Here is a 20,616-nt window from a genome sequence, read left to right as displayed (position 1 = left end):
AATACCCATAGAGAACTCCAGAACCAAAGTGGGACTTCCCTGGCATGAAGGAGCCCCAGGCCCTTAGTCCTTAAATTCATTGAACCAGCAAGAAGTACAGTGACCCTTAAACTTGTCTTTTGGTTTGGTGCACCATGAGGTCACCAGGATCTGCCAGAACTTTAAAATGTAAGTTTAAGGAGTAGGAAAGAAGTACTTTAATAGTAAAATTTTGCTGTTAAGTTCATGAGAGATAGGAAATGAAGTTTTGTGCTTGAAATCCAGAGTTGACAGTAGGTGGCAATATGGAATGATACCATTTTGTGGCATATTAAAGAAGTGTTAGAGATGAACTAATTGATATTTTTAAATGAAAAAAGGATTCTCATTGTAATAGTGATCTGAATATTGATTAAACTTAAAGTAACAGTTTCTTGTCTCACTCATAAGCTTTTGGTAGGTATTTGATGAATAAGTTCAGATAAATGTATAATGATCTCTGGCTTACAGCAAATGCAACTAAATGATCGAGGCATTTTTTTTTCCACCAAACTGATGATTATCTTTTTTAACAGCATTAGACACCTACTATCATTCTAATAGAATCATCAAAGGAGAGAAAACTGATTTGTCATCTTATGTAGGTATAAATAGATACACCTCAGAAATTAATCTTGAATTCATTATTATTGAAAACTGTTACCTCTCAGGCTGTTTTCCTGTTTATGGTGCTTGCTTTTGTGTATTCCTTTCAAGACTTTGTCAGTGGAGGACTCCTGAATCTAAAGTGGGCCTTTTCTTCCGTCACACCTGTGCAGTTAACTCTTGCAATGCCGACCTATAATTTGTCAGTTCTTCCTCTATGCAAGTGATAAATCTCCAAATTCTTTTTTCCCTATTCAAGTCTGCTTTAAAAACAAATTCTTAAACACACATATACACACACTTACCCCACATCCCACCTGTACTGGCAATTAAACCTAGGGAATGCTGAGTTACTTTTAAGCCTTTTTAAAAATTTTGACACAGCATCTCACTGAATTCCCCAGGCTGGTCTCAAGCTTATGATTCTCCTGACTCACCCTTCCAAGTAAGCTGGGATTTTAAGTGTGTGCTCAACTAGGTTTTTAATATCTTTAAAATAGTTATCTACTACTTGATTTTGACAGCACAATAAATATTTGGATCCCATCACAGATATTTATGTGTACATGAGTGTAACAGCATAGACCTGTATTTCTAACTATAGCATATTTTGAACACAATATAATGTGCTGTAGTTTGTTCTTATGAGTTAGTTGACTCATAAATACTTAGGTTTTACACAAATAACATTTCTATTCCTAACATAGAAATTGCCATTCATTCTCAGGGCACAATTAGAGAATGAAAAGAAGAAAAGAGAAATAGCAGAAAAGGAAAAGGAAAGAATAGAACGTGAAAAGGAAGAGCTAATGGAACGTCTAAGGCAAATTGAAGAACAGACAATGAAAGCCCAAAAAGGTAAAAGGGGGTTTATTGATTATTCAAAATTATTGCTCTTTTGTCAGACAGTATTTCCTTGCTGTTATTATTTGTTACACTGGACGGTTGCATTTAATTGCCAGGTTATTAGTTAGAATCACATCATAAACATGTTTGAGTAAGGCCTACTCAGTTTTGCAGGGCTAGGTATTTCCTTTTATCATGCAAATATTTTTTCAGGTGTACTACTTACTGTATGTTGTAAATGATTATATAAATTAAATTTATACCTATTCCTGTTCAGGGTTCCATAAATAAAACCACATATTCAGTACTTTATGGCTTTTCAATAGAAGCATTTATCATAAACAGATGTTTAAGTAGCTTGAAACATTTTCAGCTGTTCTGACCATAAAAAAAAGACATGATTTCAGTGCATTAGAAAGGATACCACAGGATCGAGGTATAGCTCAGTGATACAGGACTTGCTTAGCATTTGAGAAGCCTGTACTTGGATCCCGAGCACTTCTAAAAAAAAAACACACACACACACAAACACAGAGACATGCAATTCTTTTTTCTTGGTTTTGGTAATATGTTTGGAAGCTCTTACTCCTAGGCAGCACATAACCAAAATGCTTCAGTATATAGAAAGGATACACAGGATTTTCAATGTGTGGCCTACACTAAGTAACTATAAGAGATACTATTTTAACACAAAAAATACTGAAGAGAACAAAAAAATGTATTGAAACAAAATGTTTTGCTTCCAAGTATGAAATCTATACTGTTTGTAAACACTTCCGTTCTGAACAACTAGCCATTCACATTTTAAGCTGGTTTTCATTCCTTGATCAAGCCTCTTATCATGGGGAGATGTTTTTCAGCAATATATATATCTCCAGAGGAGAAAGTTAACCAGCTAGCTGATCATTCCAGTTCTAAGAGGATTGAAACTATTCAGAGGGGGAAAACACCTGGGTTTTACTCTGATTTAGAAGTCTCACTTCTCAAGGCTATTAAGATTTGGAGATCAGCCCGGCATGATTGGCGCACACCTGTAATCCCAACACTCTGGAGGTTGAGGCAGGAGGATCGCTGTGAGTTCGAGACCAGCCTGGGCTACATAGTGAGTTCCAGGTTAGTCTCAACTACATAGAGAGACCCTGTCTCAAAAACCAAAAAGGAAAAAAAAAAAAAAAAGACTTCGAGATCAAAGCCCAAGGGTTGTAAAAGCATTTTTTTAGACCAGAACTCAGAGGAAGAACTTGTTTCTTGAATTCCATTTTGGTGCTCTTTCTTCCTACCATTCCAGGTCCTTTTTTAATCCATCAAATTACTTTTTTTTTTTTTTTTTTTTTCCATATAGGGTCTCTCTACATAGTCCAGGCTGGCCTTCAGACTCACTAAGTGGCCTAGGCTGGCCTTGAACTTGAGGTGATTCTCCTGCCTCAGCCTCTTGAGTACTGGGATTACAGGTGTGTGCCACCATGCCTGGCTCAGTTAGACATTTATAACATACTTTATGCTATATTCTAGGGCTACCAACATAGTATAGAGGAGTATGAAACTATTAATGTTGAAAAAAACTGGATTGAGGGGAGTGTTGTAGTTCATTGGTAAGAGTGCTTACCTCACTTTGTGTTCCATTCCCAGCACTATACAATCTGCATTGTGCTAAAACAATGTTAAAAAAGAAATGTTTTATATATTAGTTGAATTTAAAGAAAAGATTGAATCATAGCACTTTGTCATTTATGTAGCACCTTTTCTGAGATAATTGCTTAATAAAGTTTTCAATCTCATTTAGGATATAAAATAAAAATATTAATGATTTACATATAAAAAACATCTCGAAGCACTGAAGAGTGTAAGGGAGACAGAACACAAGAAAGAATATAAAGCATCTCTATCAAGAGTTTCAAAGCAGCCATCTTTAAGCCACTTTGTTTTTCCAATAAAGTTTTTCCAGGCTGTTCTAAAATCTGAATGTTTGTCTTGTAATTTATGCTAAATTCTCATTCAGATGCCATTACTTTTGCCATATTTAAATCATAATATTTAATAGATTAACCTGTAATTTTTTTAAAGGTTTTTTTCATTATTTTAATTTTTTTATTGAAGTCATTATTTCAAGTGAATCGTTAAATAGAACCATTGTTCCATAATGCATCATTATTTATCTTCATTTATCCTTTTTTACCTTTTTTTTTTTGGTACCAGAGATTGAACTTGGGACCTTTCTTTGCCAGGCAGGCACATTGCCACTGAGCTATACATCCCTGGCCCGTTTTTAACCATCTTGAAGATAAATTGATGAAGATTTAGCCAGCATTTAGCCTGCATTTAGTTACCATTTTAACAAACTTCAAAATCTATTCCCATCTTCAATAAAAAGAACTAGAGAGAATGAGGCACAGTTTCATCTCTTCATTCTAGATACTTCCTAAGTAAGCACCCTGTGTATACTAAGCATGGTTTTAAGTATTGGGGATATAGCACTGAACATACAAGGTTCCTGCTCTCTTGAAACTTAAAAATTTATTGAGGGAAGATAGTAATGAACTAAACAATAAAATTATTATTTTAGGTAATTTTACTTGCTACGAGGGAAGCATGATGTTGTGATTAAAAAGTAGTATTTGGGTAAGAAAGGTATCCATTTAGATATACACGTTTCCAGTTAGGAACAGCTCTTTACTTTTGTCATTAATTTAGCATATGACTATGTGCAAGTCATTTTAACCTCTAAATTTCCTTAAGTTCCTAGTTTCATATTTTTAAAACCACACTTTTTCATGGAGGTACTGATAGAGTAATAGCCGTGTCTCTTAGAGGCGAGGCAATGACTTTTTATAAAGTGAGTTTATTCCTATTACCATTCAGAACAATGTACAGTGGAACCTCAGTTCACGAACTCTGTTCTCTCAGTCTTCTGGCTGCAGACTAAACTGGATAAGAACCAAATCAAATTTCCCCATAAGGTCAACATTGAACCTAATCATTGAATTTGATTTGGTTCTTGTCCAACTCAGTTTGTGACCGTAACCATGGAAAGAATCAGGTTTGTGAGCCTGATTCTGTACAGAATATTCCCTGCACTCCTTTTATCACTAACCATTTTTTATTCCCATTGTGATTTTTTGTGGGGGAGGTACCAAGGATTGAACTTGGGACCTTGTGCTTGGGAGGCAGGCAGTGGAACCCATTGTGATTTTTAAATCATTCTAATTTACATGATCATAAAGTTTACTCTTCTCTTTTTTCTACTAGCTTTCAGATGTAATTTACATGCCATATAATTCCTATTTAAAGCATATAATTTAATGACTTTGAGTCAGAATTGTGCAGCTGTTACCAATTTTAGGATATTTTCATCATTCTTAAGAAGAGTCCCTTTAATGGTCACACTAATTTCCCAGTATTACTTTTCCAGCTGTGAACAGTTGCTAATGTACTCTTCTCCAGGTTTGCCCAGACACTTCATATTATAAATAGAATCATTACAAACATGCTTTTATGACTGACTTAGTACCATATTTTAAATATTCATTTGTGGTGTAGCATGTATCAGCATTTCATTTTACAGATATGCTACATTTATTTTATGTTAGCCAAGGGAGGTTTGGTTTGGTTCCACTAACTATTAATGAATAATGTTATGAACACTCCATGTAAGTTTCTGTTGGTAGGATTTAAATTTCTTTCGGGTATATACCTAAGGAGTATAATTGTTGCTGGTTTGTATTAACTCCGTGTTTCAACTTTTTGACAAACTGTCAAAGTTGTTTCTAAAGTGACTACCAAATTATATTCCCATCAGCAATGTATGATTATTCTACAGTGCTCACTAGCACTTGCTAATAATGTCTTTTGGGTAGTAGTCATTCTATTAGATTTGAAGTGGTTTCTCATGGTTTTGATTTGCATTTCCTTAATGTCTAAGGATGTTGAGAGCGTCTTTCCATGTGCTTATTGGCCAGAGAGAGAGAGATTGTGTTGAAAAATGTTCAGATTTTTCTATCCTTTTTCAATGGGATTATCATTTGTCATTATTATAAGGGTTGTTCTTTTATATTCTTTGCACAAATTCCTGATGTGATACATGATTTGCAAGTATTTTTAATTACATGTGTGTTACCTTTTTATTTTTCAAATGATGTTTTTAACTAGGACCTGTCTTAGAGGGCACCTGGCAGCCATCCTTTGATTTAATAGCTGTAAGAGGATGTCAGTCTCTCTTATTTAGCTCTTTAGCTGCTTCTGGTTTTTCTAGTTTGTCACTCCATATATGTGCATTTTGGGAGTTGGCAAGCATCTTGAAGGAAAATAGCATGCAAATTTTAAAGATGGTCACTTATTTGTTTATTCCTTCTCAGAATCGTGTCCTCTCAAGCTTAGTCTACTTTTGTAATCCCAAACACTTAATCTTTGTTTTCCAAACCTAGCAGAATTCTGCTGGTTCCAGTGCTGTTGCGTTGTTTCATCATTTTGGGGGTGCGGGGAGGGGTACCAGGGATAGAACTCAGGACCTTGCACTTTCAAGGCAGGCGTGGTGCCACTGCACTAAATCCCTGGCCCTGCTTTGCCATTGTTCTACTCTTCTGGGAATAGCAAACGTTTGTTTTACATACAAAATAAATATATAGTACTTACATATAAAGACAGATTCTTGTTTCCTCTTTCTTGACCCAAAACATACTACATGTATATATGAGCCTGAGTATATGTGCATGTGTGTATGTATATGTTTTTTTGAGACAGTCTTGCTATATATTGCCCAGTTTGGTCTTGAATGCTTAGGTCAAGCTGTCCTCCTGCATCAGTCTTCACAGATTAATTGGGACTTAGGTGAACATCCCCACTCCTGGCTAAATTTCTTTTTGCATTTTGCTGTTTTCAATTAATACATCTTGAAAAGCACTCCATATATAGTACATTCTCAGAATCTTCCCCTTTTTTGTGAAGGCATTAGACTCCATTTCTTAGATTGGTAAAGGTATTTTAGTATTGGTTTATTGGCAGTTTGTACTCAGTCTTCATTTCATGATTTTTAAGAATTTTCATTATGGAATTATTACAGTAATACCTCAGTTCACATATGCTTCTGTTTGCAAAGAATTTGGTAAAATTGGTAAAGCATTTGACAAAATTTTGCTTCCATTTGCAAACTCCACATAAGATGACAAACACAACCATTGTTATCTTCCCCACACAAACACAAATGCACCTATCTTTCCCCAAATCGTAAGACAAATTAAGTTCATAAACTTAGTTACTGCTGTATTTGCTTTTCTTAAAAATAGTATTCTTTTACCATACTTTAAAAAAAAGAAAAAAAAGTGGTGCTTGATAAATGATTGCTTTAGAAAAGGAGAATGTAATCTTTTTGGGATATGTGGCCTTTTAAGGTATTCTTTTTAGTAATATTGTTAAAATTATTTGGCTTCCAGCCTTCTAAATTGTCCTTAGGGTGTCATAGGTTAAGAAATTATTTGGCTTGCAAAATTCAGTAATGCTTGGGTTCAAGCCTTGAGTGAAACAAGTTTTTCAAATTTTCTTAGCTTGAGTTTACATTAACTTTCCAGGTCAACCACCAATGAAACACTATAACCATCTATATCACTATGGAATTACTAATAATAGTTTATCCTTGTAACCTTTAACCTGTCCTGAAAGAGCTGTTATTCCAAATAAGATAGTCTTTGATGTCGTCTTTCCTCATGCCAGTCCTCAAACTTACAAGTTTAGATTACAAACCAGATGGGCCCTCAAAAAGTTAATATTCATCTTTTTCATGGAGTCCCTCACAGAGGGTTTAACTGGATCCATGGTCTAAAGCAGTAAATATTTCTTTTAATGTGATCTCTGTTCCAAATACTCAACATTGTGGTCACAGTGTGAAAGCAGCCCTATACAGTCCTAAACAAATGAGGACTGCTGTGTTCCAGTAAACATTGTTTACCAAGAAAAGATACTGGCTTTGGTTCATGGGCCGTAGTTGGCATACCCCTATTGTGATTCAGTTAAGTAGAAAAGAAAAAAGCACGAAGTCATTTATGAGATATATGACTATTCAAAGTCATACTTTCTAAAAAATATAATAGATTTGATGTTTTCAGAATTCATTTTAACATTGACTAATTCAAAATCTAACTTTGTAACTCACTTTGTTATAGCACAGAAACAATTTTTACTTTAAAATTAAACACCATATATTGTCTAAAATGTAAAACAAAATCTGCCATCTCTCCTGCTTAAAATATACAGTTCAGTGGTATTAAATATATTCATGTTGAAGTCCTTCACTGTCATTCACCTTCCTGTCTTTTCAATGTATAAAACTGAAGTATTATCTGAAACTACCTGTTAAACAGTTACCTCCCCTTTCCCCCTTTTCCTTTTTTTCCCCACTCTAGCAGCTACCATTCTTCTGTCTTTATGATTTTGGCCATTCTAACTGCATAATGTATGTGGAATCATACATTATTTTTTTGTGGCAGGCTTGTTTCACTTAGTTTAATGTCTTCAACATTTGTCTGTTAGAACATATGTCAGAACTTCATTCTAAGGCTAAATATTATTTTATGTATATACATTTTGCTTATCTGTGCATTTCATGGGACACTTGAGTTGCTTCTACATTATAGGTATTGTGAATAATGCTGCCATAAATATAAGTATACAAATATTTGAGACCTTTTAAAATCCTCAGTTGCTTGTTTGGCTGGTCTTAGTCACAGCATAGACATACTGAAATTATTATTTAAAATTACCTTTGGGCTACTACTGTAAGGTGCATGTTAAACAGATGAGTTTCGTGCTTAGATCAGGTCCCATACCCATTATATATAAATATTTTGAAATCTGAAACTCTTCTGATCCTCCACACATTTCAGATAAAGATGAAACTCAACATGTACTTAGTTTACATGAGCAAAAGCTTACATAAATTTTTAATTTATCTCAGTTTATTAATATGTTTATAATTACATTCATATTAGGGAATTGGTATATATACATATTTTAATTATGTAAGTTTTAACATGTATTAAGATTTCTAAACATAATAGCTTATTTACTAAGGTCAAAAATTTATTGTGGTGCTATAGATTGAACCTAAAGCCTTTTATGCGTGCTAGGCAGGCACTCTGCTGTTAAGTTGTATACACTGGTACTCTCCTCTTTCTAAAAATAATAGGACATCTTGTTGGTCTTTTTCAGGCAGGGTCTCACTACGTTGGTCAGGCTGGCCCTGAACTCACTCTGTAGTCTAGGCTGGCTTCAAACTTTTGGCTATCCTTCTGCCTCAGTCTCCCCAGTATTGGAATTACAGGCATGTACCACCACAACCAGTAATCTTTTTTTTTGAGGTCAAATTTTTAAATGGATTTAAAAAAAATAAAGGTATGTGCTTTTAAGCCTTATGAAATAACTTGAATTACAAAAGATTTTTATGTCTCTGCATTTTTCAATTGCATAATACATTTCTAAAAGTTTTTCACCAAGTTAAAAATGAAGTACATGCTAATTTTAAGAAAGTGAACAGATGAGAGTCCTTGGTAACATTTTTGCTTCTTTTGATAAGAATAATTGGAATTGATTATTTTGGGGGTGTGGGGTTTGACACCTGTTGACAGAACTAGAAGAACAGACTCGAAAAGCTCTAGAATTGGATCAGGAACGAAAACGAGCAAAAGAAGAAGCCGAAAGGCTAGAAAAAGAGCGTCGAGCTGCTGAAGAGGCCAAGTCTGCTATAGCAAAACAAGCTGCTGACCAGCTGAAGAATCAGGAACAGCTGGTAAGGCATTGTCTTGGTCTAAGAAAAATTCAAATAAATGGATGGTATGAACCTCATAAAACTAAGTGCAATATATCACACTTTCTGGAGTGCAACCCAAAGATACCCGTAACTTAGTTACAAAATATGAAACTTAGCCTGAAATTTTTATTTCTGTTTTTTTTGTTGTTGTTGTTGTTTTTGATACAGGGTCTCACTATGTAGTTGAGACTGACCTGGAACTCACTATGTAGCCAGGGCTGGTCTCAAGCTCAACATTGATCCTACTGCCTCAGCCTCCTGAGTGCTTGGATTACAGACGTGCACCACCACGCCCAGCCCTGAAATTTTTATTTCTACTTTTTTAAAATGCTAAAAATGAAACAGGATAAAAGGTGTTTTTCTGAGCTCTGTCTTTAAATGGATCCAGTTGCTAACAACAGATTCTCATTTATTTAGACTGAATGGATTCTACAATGAGCACTCTGGCGTCTTTTGTTTTACGTAATTTGACACAGTATTTTTTGGTCTCTATAAGTTAACTATACCATAATTGGTTGGATTTATTGAATAGACTTCCAAATAATGAGTTAGCATGACTTTTAGAAGATTTTGGATGTGTTACTTTAGGCATTTACATGCTATATGTCTTTGCATTTCATTCAGCCTCTTGTTTCTTCCCTTTGAAAAGAGGGATGATGCTACTTAATAGGATTGCTGCGGAACAGATGAGATTTGACAGAGTGCTGTTTAAATTATAAAGCATTACATAATTTTTTGTATACTTAGCAAATAGTTTATTGATAATAGTAGCTCCTAAGCGACACATTTTAAATTCCCTGATACTCAAACAAGACTTTTTCTCATTAGCTTATTACCTGAGCTCATTACCTCAAGAACCTATTATAGTACTATAAAAATAAACTTAAGGTTTTCAAGGAATACTGCCTTTTAAAAAATAAAACAGCCTGGCCATACATGAAAACTATTTAACTTAACATATATAATTTTAGGCAGCAGAACTTGCTGAATTCACTGCCAAGATTGCACTTCTAGAAGAAGCCAAGAAGAAAAAGGAAGAGGAAGCTACTGAGTGGCAACACAAAGTAATCATTTATTTGTTCATTACTAGCTTTTTTGAATAGCTATTCTGTACCCATTAATAAACCCAGTAATGTGTTAACTTTATAGAGATGAATATCATTTTAAAGTATACTCGTTACTTGGGGAATGCAGAAGTGATTAATTTCTGTGGAAACAAGACAGGTATTGGAAGCCCATATTCATTTAAACTGGGTCTTTTAGATAAGGTTTCAGGCCTGGAAAAGATTGACGATGGTTAGGAGGAAAGGAGATGGTCATTCAAAATAGAAGAGAATTGAAAAAGTATAGAAGTATGAACATATATGATACATTTTAAGACAGTAAATGACTGAAAATGTTGTGATGTCTGGCTGGTAAGTTGAATAGGGAATTGAGTTATGGAGGGCTTTAAATAACCTGCTAAGGCAAGGTGCTAGGGAGTGTCTGTTGATATCAGGCTCTGAAGATTGTAAAGCAGGACTGTAGCATGCTGAGTTATGATTTTATAAAAATAACAGTAGAGCTGGGGATTTAACTCAGTGGTTCTTCCGCCTGCCTTGCAAGCGCAAGGTCCAGAGTCGATCCCTAGTACCACAGAAACAAAAACAAAAAAACTTAGCAATCAGTGAGAAGGATTATTAGGATGTTGAATACTTAAGAAAGACCTAAAATAATCTGTCAGTGAAAATGAAGAACAGAAAGAATAAACATTTCTAGTAGACTGAAGAGGGCATGACAACCAATTACTGTTTATGAAATTAAATTACAAGATAAGCTTGCATTGAATTTGAGATTTTTAATGAGTTCATAAATAAAACTGCTGTTGTCTAAAATAACCCATGAATGGCCTTTACACACTTTAGTTGAGATAATTCAAATTTTAGATGACTTTTTTTTTTTTTTTTTTTTAATCAGAGATTGAACTCAGGACCTTACACTCGTGAGGCAGGTGTCAGTGCCACTGAACTAAATCCCTGGCCCTAAATGACTTTTTCCTTTTGAGACAGAGTCTCACTATATAGTTCAGGCTGGTCTCAAACTCATTCTCAGCCTCCCAAGTTTGCTACCATGCCTTGCTTAAATGATATAAATTGTAAGTTTATATATGTTTTTCTACTCTAAAATGTACTTATCGTAGAAAATTGTTTTGACTTGAATTTTTTTGTAGAAGTTTAAATTTCATTGGGTAGTTTTATTTTTGGCAGTATGCATACATGCATACCTACATACAAGTAAATCAGTCCGTCCTTACAGAAGGAATAAACAGTTGGAGTATGGTAACACATATCTGTAATCCTAGCACTCTAGAGCCTGAGGCAGGAGAATCCTACATCTGAATCTAGTGTGAGCAATTTAGTGAAACATTGTCTTAAAATAAAGAGCTGAGTTCAGTGCAGAGGCCCTGGTTTGAAAACTCAGTACCACCAAAAAAGGAAATAAAATTACATTAATCTCCTGAATATACTATTTCCATTAATAGGATATTATAGATTTCATTTAGGGATGATTTATGGACTCAAGACACAGGTTTTAAAAATAACAGTTACCAGGGCTGGGGATTTGGCTCAGTGGCACCATGCCATGCCTGCCTGATAAATGCAAGATCCTGAGTTTGATCCTTGGTACTGGAAAAATATAGATAAATAACAATTACAGATTTAATTCCTAAAAACTGGAAAATTAGAAAATGCACACAAAGGAAGAATAATCTAAAAAACTAAAACTAATGAGAACCAAGACCTGTCATGTTAAAGGTACGAGATCCCCATGATGAATGTAACTACTGTATACCTAAAATGTATCAATAAACTCAATGAGGAAAAAAAATAAAAATAAAAAACTAAAACTATTGTAAAACATTAGTCCATAGCCTTCCAGGATCTTTCCTGTTTGTGTGTATATCTTACACATTTATATATTTAAAACAAGATCTTGCTATCTTACTGTATATAGTTAACGAATTTAGATTATATTCAGAATTTCTGGTGAGACTTATAGTTTAGCATCCAAGGGGTGTTATTAGTAATTATACAGGCTAGCAGGGATGGGAAAGGATGCCTGTAATCCCAGCAACGTGAGAGGCTGAGGCAGGAGGATCTCTGCGAGTTCAAATCCAGCTGGGTTGCTTAGCAAAACCCTATCTCAAAAAACAAAAAAATTTACACAGGACCACTGTATGAAGCAGAATTCTTCCAGGCAAACCAGGACAATATGTTCGCCCAAATCATTGATGAAGTTACATACTTCATGTTGTGTTATGGCAGAAGATACTTACTAACATCTAGTTAAGCTCCCCTTAGTTGACTCATTAATTGAATCATTGGATTATAGTAATGACTGATTCCTGTTGTCTGATTGCATTTAAATCATGTGGTTCAAATTAATCCATTATGTATGGCAATCTTCATTATACTAATAATTTCCCATCAAGAATGTGCATAACAATTTTAGCAACAATTATCCTTGCCAGGACCGGGGATTTAGCTGAGTGGTTCCACCGCCTGCCTCACAAGCACAAGGACCCGAGTTTGATCCCTGGTACCAAAAAAAAAAAAAAAAATCCTTGCCAGAATTAATAATTTTATTCGGACTTGAAAAGAAATATTTTAAAAATTTTATTTCACCTACTGGCTAATATTTTTCCAGATAAAGAGCTTTGTTCAGTAGCTCCTATTTTAATTACCCTGAAATAAATGTAGGTTATATCAGGTAAGTAGGATAATTTGATTTTAATTTCCAGTTTTTCATAGTAAGTTGCTCATAAACTTATTTTTAATATTCAGGCTTTTGCAGCCCAGGAAGACTTGGAAAAGACCAAAGAAGAGTTAAAAACTGTAATGTCTGCCCCACCCCCGCCTCCACCACCACCCGTCATTCCTCCTACAGAAAATGAACATGATGAACATGATGAAAATAATGCTGAGGCTAGTGCTGAATTATCAAACGAAGGCGTTATGAACCATAGAAGTGAGGAGGAGCGTGTAACAGAAACACAGAAAAATGAGCGTGTGAAGAAGCAACTTCAGGTATTTAAAGTTTGCAGTTATGTGCACATTTCAGATAGAGTTGACATTTTCTTCAACTAAAATCAAAATGTTTAGGGGCTGGGGATTAAGCTCAGTGGTTCTGCTGCCTGCCTTGTAAGCGCAAGGTCCTGAGTTCCATCCTTGTTACCAAAAAGTGTTTAGATAGGTAGGTAGGTACGTAGGTAGATAGATAGATAGGTAGGTAGGTAGATAGATAGGAAGAAAGAATGTGCTTAGAAGTCTTTAACACTGCCTATTTATGATCGCTTTTAAGTATTTGGCCTATAGTTATGTTGCTTCATTTCCTCCATTGTATGACCCCATTAGCAAATGTTTGTTCACTAGTGAGTTACTTAATCATATTTTGATCCATTTTAAAGGGCAGAAAGTATTCCAATGCTTGCTGTTTTAGAAAAACAAATCAATTCTTTTTTGTACTGGCAATCGAATGCAGTGGTGGAACCACTGAGCCAAATCCCCAGCTCTCAATCCAGCTTTTAAACAGTAAAATGTGCATTGAAATGCAATGATATTTAATAGATTTTTAAAATCTGAGTTCTCAAAATTTTATAATGGCAGAAGTTTGTCAAATGTACATGATTAGATCAAAATAGCAAATTTTTATTTATTTATTTATTTTTGGTGCCGGGGATTGAACTCGGGTCCTTGTGCTTGCAAGGCTAAAATAGCAAATTTTAACATTAGAGCTCTTTTAAGTATTGGATAAGAAAGTTAAGGAAATTTGTAACATGCAAAATACCATGATGAATGTGGAAATGAAAGGCCATGGATATTATTCTTCCCTGAGAATTTCCATCACCATAAGTTTATATATACTTTAAAGAAAATGATTTTACAGTGGAAATTTTAATATACTGTAATATACTTTTTGCATCTTTAAGCCATTTTCATAAAATTTTTAAAGACAATAGTAACAGTTATACTTTTTCTTTTAATATAGGCATTAAGTTCAGAGTTAGCCCAAGCCAGAGATGAAACTAAGAAAACACAAAATGATGTTCTTCATGCTGAGAATGTTAAAGCAGGCCGTGATAAGTACAAGACTCTTCGACAGATTCGACAAGGCAATACAAAACAGCGTATTGATGAGTTTGAAGCAATGTGAGAGCTGTTATTTTGCATACATATTCTTCATAAGCTGAACCACCAACAGAGAAAAGCAGGCCTTTGCAAATTTGATGGAATGCATCCTACCTTGCCAAAGCACTTATACCAGTTTGACTGTGGTGGCTAAGAGAGATTTAAGGAGAGCTCTTCAACATTAAGGCAGTGTGATACCATGTTTTTCTTTTGGGCCAGGAAATTCAGAACAGTGTTCCATTTTCTCCATTTGCATTTCCATTTTTTTTTTAATTTTTTAATTTTTTAATTTTTTTGTTAAAGAATAATACTATCATGTCTGATAAATGTGTATGTGTGGTTTGAGCATTTTGTGCATTTTAAAGGATAATGGTGAATATTTCAATGTTTAGATCAGTTTTCCCTTTCCTTTTCCATTTTTACGTGCATGGATTTCCACATTCTCTCATATTTTCTCAGTGTACCCTTCTATTGTACCATGTCTATAAACCTGCTGTCATACAGATCATTGGCAGTATTTGAAATGATTGTAGGTGGCTGGGTGGACACAAGTCTTTGATTATTGTGTAGCAGATCACTTTGAATCATGGAAAAGATTAGAGTACCTAACAGAATAGATTGTGCCTGGTGGTTACTTTTTAAATCCCAATATAAATATATTATTGGATATTTGTTATTTGCTGTTATCTTTGACAGCTAAATTGATTAGTGTTTCATGTCTTTTTTTTTTTTTTTTTTTTTTTTTGTTTTTTTTTTTTTTTTTTTTTTTTTTTTTTTTTTTTTTTTTTTTGGTGGTTTTCTTTGCCTGCCACTTGATAGTGTCATAGTGGTTGTAGACAGCAGGTAGTAGTTCTTAGGAGAATTTCTTGATGAAACTATAAATAAGTTATCTGTAAAAGATCCAAAAAGTTTTAGAAAAACAGATGTCTAATAAAAAATATACATATATTTGTAATTGATTTTAATCACACACAAAAAAAATCCTGGACCTTTCTTGGAGGGCAACATATAAAAACAGAGCCCCAAGAAGGGGACAGTAATACTACCTCACTACTATACCTGCAGTGGCTAGTTGTTCAGACACGATAGAATGTGTAAGCTACATGTTTTATTGTACAGAGACAGTCACAATCACAAAGGAGTACTTTTGAGATTTTATTTTCCTTCAGAATGTCGTAGTGCTAATTTTTTAACTGCCTTTTTGTTGAGCTGAATGATAGGGCTCTGATTTATATTACTGAAATTACAAGCTCACACTGGTATACTATTTTACTGGAGGGGTGTCATATGTGTGAAGAAGAGAATGTGCGTCTATGTAAGATGTTAACTTTGTAGTATATGAAGAATGTACCTTCATTTCTTGATATGATAGTTTGTGATCCTTGTAGCATACTGTATTTGGTTTCTAAATCACTGTGCTTTTTCTCAGTCTCTAAAAAAAAAGTTGGATTAGAAATTACAATTTTAGGGTATATTAATTTTCATCATGTCTTACCTAAGAAGTCTTTCCTCAGATGTTCCATTATTTTCTCTATTGCAAAACACCTGGATTTGAAGATTTGGAAAGCCTTGTTTTCTCTGTGTGGTTCAGCTACTTTCCATTTGGTGTTATGCACTCAAATTTACATTCTATTAAAATTGCCATTTATTAAGCATTTTCCATGCACAGTAGATTCAAGTTGTGTCTGAAAATATCATCCTTTTTTGATTTTGCTGATTTTAAAAGGATTAATCTGGGCAGACATTATAAAAAGGAAAGGTTTTGCTTAATATATTATTTTTGACTTTGTAGGACAAAAGATAACTGGTTAATCTTAAAGTGACTGTTGTACAGTGGTTATGCACATGCTTCAGAATCCTACAGAAGAGAAAGTTTCTACTTGCAGTAAATCAGAGGGGTAAATAGTAGACCTTGCCCTTCACACTTTGAAACAAATGTTTACTTTTCCAAAGCATTAAAGCAATTGCCATGATAGGTGAAAACGTGGACTTCCATTGGATTTTAATTTTCTTCATTTTGAATTGTGTGCACTACCATTGCTACATCAGCTTGTTACAGTGTTGAAAAATTACCAGTTATATTTGCTGTTTATAATCTATTTGTAGATTAGGAGTAAAGTGGATTTAATCCATTTTTAAAGCTGTGTGAATTTTTCTAAACAGGAACAGCCATTTGCAATATGAATTTTAATAGTGATTAAACAAATTATCATTAGCAGTTGAGAGCACATGTTCATATAGCAATGTAAAAATATACTAATGAGTATTTGGTAAATTCCAGTAAGTTTTTACCATTAGCATAATTTTGTGTTGTACAATTAAGTTACAGTTACATCTCTAATTTTGGATAATATTCAGTGGTTAACAATAAAGTGACAAACCTCATGCCTTCAAGGTCCACTGTTGTTATTTAACATAGATTTATTGTATATTTCCTGAAAATTATAACCTGTCAGATCTGTGAATTATCACATCTTAAAATAAGAAGTGGATAGGAAAAAGCTTTAAAATTCTCAGATTTACTCTTTCTCCAAAATTACACCTCATTTGCAGTGGAAATAATAGTAACTACTTATGTGGAAAAATCAAACCATTAAATTCACTCTTTTAATGAAAGGTAACTTAGGTTTTCCAGTCATTACTTTTGGGGGGGTACCTGGGATCGAACTTGGGTCCTTGCGCTTGCAAGGCAGGCGGCAGAACCACTGAGCTAAATCCCCAGCCCCCCAATAATTACTTTTATTGTATAGTTGCTTAGTTTTTCTTGAGAAAGATGCAGTTTCATTATCATTGATTGAATTTTACTATTAAAACTTTGATATACTTTAAAGAATTGTATGCTAAATGCAATTATTTCAGTACATATACTTATCTACCATAAATGTAGAAGTGAATTGCCTTTCTAAAAGCATGTTACTAATTTTTTAGCAAAGATTCTGAAAGTGATGTCTTTTCCAAAAGTGATAAAAGCCAGGCATTACCTCACTATTCTATTCTCAGGGGCAGGTAGTCACCTCTTTGATGTTGTAAGAAAAAATTTGTCCTAATATAATGCCGTGATTTTTTTTAAAAAGCCATACTCTGTTCCAATTTTGACTACCTTGTAAAGTTAGGATGTTTTAGAAAGAAAAACAAGATAAGCTTTGACAAACTTTTTAAATCTCAAAGCTTCCCATTGTATCTTTACACAGTGAAAATATCTCATTTGTTTAAAGTTTAAGCTTGAAACTAGTACGTAAGGAATTACTAACTTTAGCAATTTTACTGAACTGATGAGTAATACAAAGCTTAAGCATAAACAGTTAAATTTGGAACTATCCTGGTAGGTTTCTTAAATTTGTTCTAAATGAACAGAACAGTAGCATGTTATTATTTTATATCTTTAAATAAAGATAACCTCTTCCTGTCAAATTCCAAATAAAGTGATATATTATGTAGAATGGTAGTATCCTAGCATATTTTGAAAGCTCAAAATTGTAGATGTTTTGATTACTTCATAAAAATGTCCAGGACACTGACAGCTTTCCTTTTACACTGGTACATGAAAAAATATTGGCTCAGAATAGTATCCTATATGTTACATTTTCATCCTTCATTTTTCCAATGAAATGCTTTCTAACTCCCATTTTTTCCTTAGTAAACCTACTTAATAAAGTGTCCATTTTTCAAGAATTTAAGAGCTGCTATTTTCTCTCTGGAAAAACAATGACTCTTTTATCCTCTCCATAGTATGCCCTATCAAGTTCTGTGGTAGAGGGCTTTCTGATTTTAAGAGCCTGTTATATTTGAGGAGTCAGAAGCAAGATTAGAATGATCATTTTGGCCATCTGAAAATGGATCCAAATGTCTTATCTTAGCTCTTATTTAGATCTTTTGTGTTTATTCACCCAAGATCAGAGATCTTTAACATGACAGTGCCATATTGTTAATTCATGTTATTGTATGCCCAGATTCCTCCACGCTTATTGGCTACCACTTGTTACCATCTGTGAAGTTACTATTGTTACCATATTCTGATTGCTCACTTTTGTTTAATCATTTCAAAAGTTTGGATTCATTTTGATATTGTGCATGCCATTGAGTTTGCTCCGAAAATAGTGATAACTGGCTTTAGTTTGTTTTTATCAACACAGCTAAATGTCCATCGTATTGGCAATATGACATCCAAATTTGAGATTTTTTATATGACTATTTTTGTAAAAATTCCTTCTGATAAAGCATAGATTATGTGAAATTCTTGTATATGTCATGATAGCCATTTTGGGTTTTTTTTCAACCGTTTTATCTTGTTTTAGATTTAGAAATGTATTTCTTACCATTACAAGGCAATATCTTCTCATTTTCCTTTTTTTATACTGTAAAGTAGTAAATTCATATCTAACATTTGAAACATATGCAATAGTTCCATTTATGTAATTATTTTAAAATTTCAGCTGCGTTGACTAAAAATACATAGTTGTATAGTGAAGGAAACTACAACAGGGGAAATCAACACTAGGAGAGTGACCGATAGAGAATATGAATCAGTATGTACCATAGATCTCCCGAGTATGCTTGTTCTCTAGGAAATCACTACATTTTCATTTCATGGATCAGATTTTAAACACTGCTCATTTATATATCCTGAAAGATAAAAGTCCCTAATTTTATAGGAAGATTCATTACTATAGGAAGTCAAGTATAGTAATTGGTAATACCCACACCAAATGATGAGAAGTTTAGTGGTTAAGGGTTTTCAGTTGAATCTTTATGGATTAGCTTTGTGGCAAAATATACATAATTTGAAATACAGCATCTTAACCATTTTTAAGTATATACTTCATTGGTATTAAGTACATTTATATTATCGTGCAACCATCATCACTATCCATCTCCAGAATTTTAAGATGTGAAACTGAAGCTCTATACCCACTGAACCACAATTGCCCTTTCTTTCCTCCTCCTTTGTCCTTGGTAACCACTGCTACACTTCTGTCACTATGAATTCAAGGTTTCTAGAGTACCCTCGTAAATGTGAAGCCATACAATATTTTTCTTTATATTTAGCCTAATATCCAAGTATAAGCATATATCAGAATTTTATTCCTTTTTGAGACTGAATATTCCAGTGTGTGTGTGTGAGTGTGTGAGTGTGTGAGTGTGTGTGTGTGTGTGTGTGTGTGTGTGTTTGTTTACCCATTCATCATCTGATGGGCATTTGGGTTCCAAGATTTGGCCTGTGACCAGTGCTACTGTGAACACTGGTGTACAGTATCTGTTAGATTCCCAGCTTTGATTTCTTTTGCGTGGATACCAAAAAATGCAAATGCTGATCGTATGGTAATTCTGTGTTTAATTTTTTGAGTCACTACCATACCATTTCCCACAGTAGCTATAGCATATTGCATTCCAACCAACAATGCATAAGAGCTTTGATTTTTCCACATCCTCAGCAATAACTGTTACTGTCTGGGTGGGGTTTTTTCTTTTTTTCCTTTTGTTTTTGAAATAGCCACCCTAATAATGAAATAGTACCTTGTTGTGATTTTCTTTCAATTTTTAGGGTTTCTTTAAATTAAAAAAATTTAATAAACATGTTTGTAGTACATGATTACATTTATCTAGGGGAGTTTGTGCATGTCCATAACACATCATAATTCTTTGTCTTCCTCTCCCATCCTTCCCAGGTTCCTCCACTCCCATTTGAAGAAGCTCTCTCTTCATGTTTTCTTTCTCTCTTTTTAATCTTGCTCCCTTTCTTCCTCCCCTTGCCATTTGCCCTATTTGTTCCCCTTGCCCTACTTCCTACTAGCTATCCTTTATTTTGTTCATTGTGATTTTGATTTGCACTCTTGTGATAACATTTTGCAAATCATAAAAGAGGTTGGGCACTTTTCTGTGAGCTTATTCACCATTTGTGCATCTTTTTTGGGGAAATGTTCATTCAAGTTTGTTCATTTTTAATTTTTTGTTGTTGAGTATCCATTATTCAAGAGAGCAGTCCCTTATCTCAAGATTTGTAATATTAATTTCTTTTATTAAATAAGAGTCGCAAGTATTTTCTCCCATTCTGGGTTTGTTTTTTATTTTTTTTCTACTCTTTTTTTTCTTTTTTCTTTTGGTACTGGGGATTGAACTCAGTCCTTGCGCTTGCAAGGCAAGCTACCGAACTGCTGAGCTAAATCCCTGGCCCTTTTTTCTACT

At 34.0% G+C, this 20,616-nt stretch overlaps 1 protein-coding gene across 5 annotated transcripts in view; it reads left to right on the top strand.

The window, feature by feature from the left end:
• Rdx (radixin) overlaps positions 1 to 20,616 on the top strand; it is a 79,315-nt gene that overhangs the window by 43,547 nt on the left and 15,152 nt on the right. For 3 of the 5 annotated variants that reach the window (XM_010610649.3, XM_010610650.3, XM_033764314.1), the window contains 5 exons: positions 1,352 to 1,482; positions 9,084 to 9,244; positions 10,237 to 10,329; positions 13,090 to 13,332; positions 14,294 to 14,454. In XM_010610649.3, coding sequence (XP_010608951.1) covers positions 1,352 to 1,482; positions 9,084 to 9,244; positions 10,237 to 10,329; positions 13,090 to 13,332; positions 14,294 to 14,454 — 789 coding nt within the window. Of the gene's footprint in view, positions 1 to 1,351; positions 1,483 to 3,253; positions 3,359 to 9,083; positions 9,245 to 10,236; positions 10,330 to 13,089; positions 13,333 to 14,293; positions 15,165 to 20,616 lie in introns of those variants that run through there. The other 2 variants (XM_010610652.2, XM_010610651.3) reach the window with 2 other exon arrangements.

The sequence above is a fragment of the Fukomys damarensis genome, unplaced genomic scaffold, assembly GCF_012274545.1.
Source record: "Fukomys damarensis isolate Sample0158 unplaced genomic scaffold, DMR_v1.0_HiC HiC_scaffold_16, whole genome shotgun sequence".
NCBI classification, from domain to species: Eukaryota; Metazoa; Chordata; class Mammalia; order Rodentia; family Bathyergidae; genus Fukomys; species Fukomys damarensis.
This window is presented reverse-complemented; position numbering and strand designations above follow the sequence as displayed.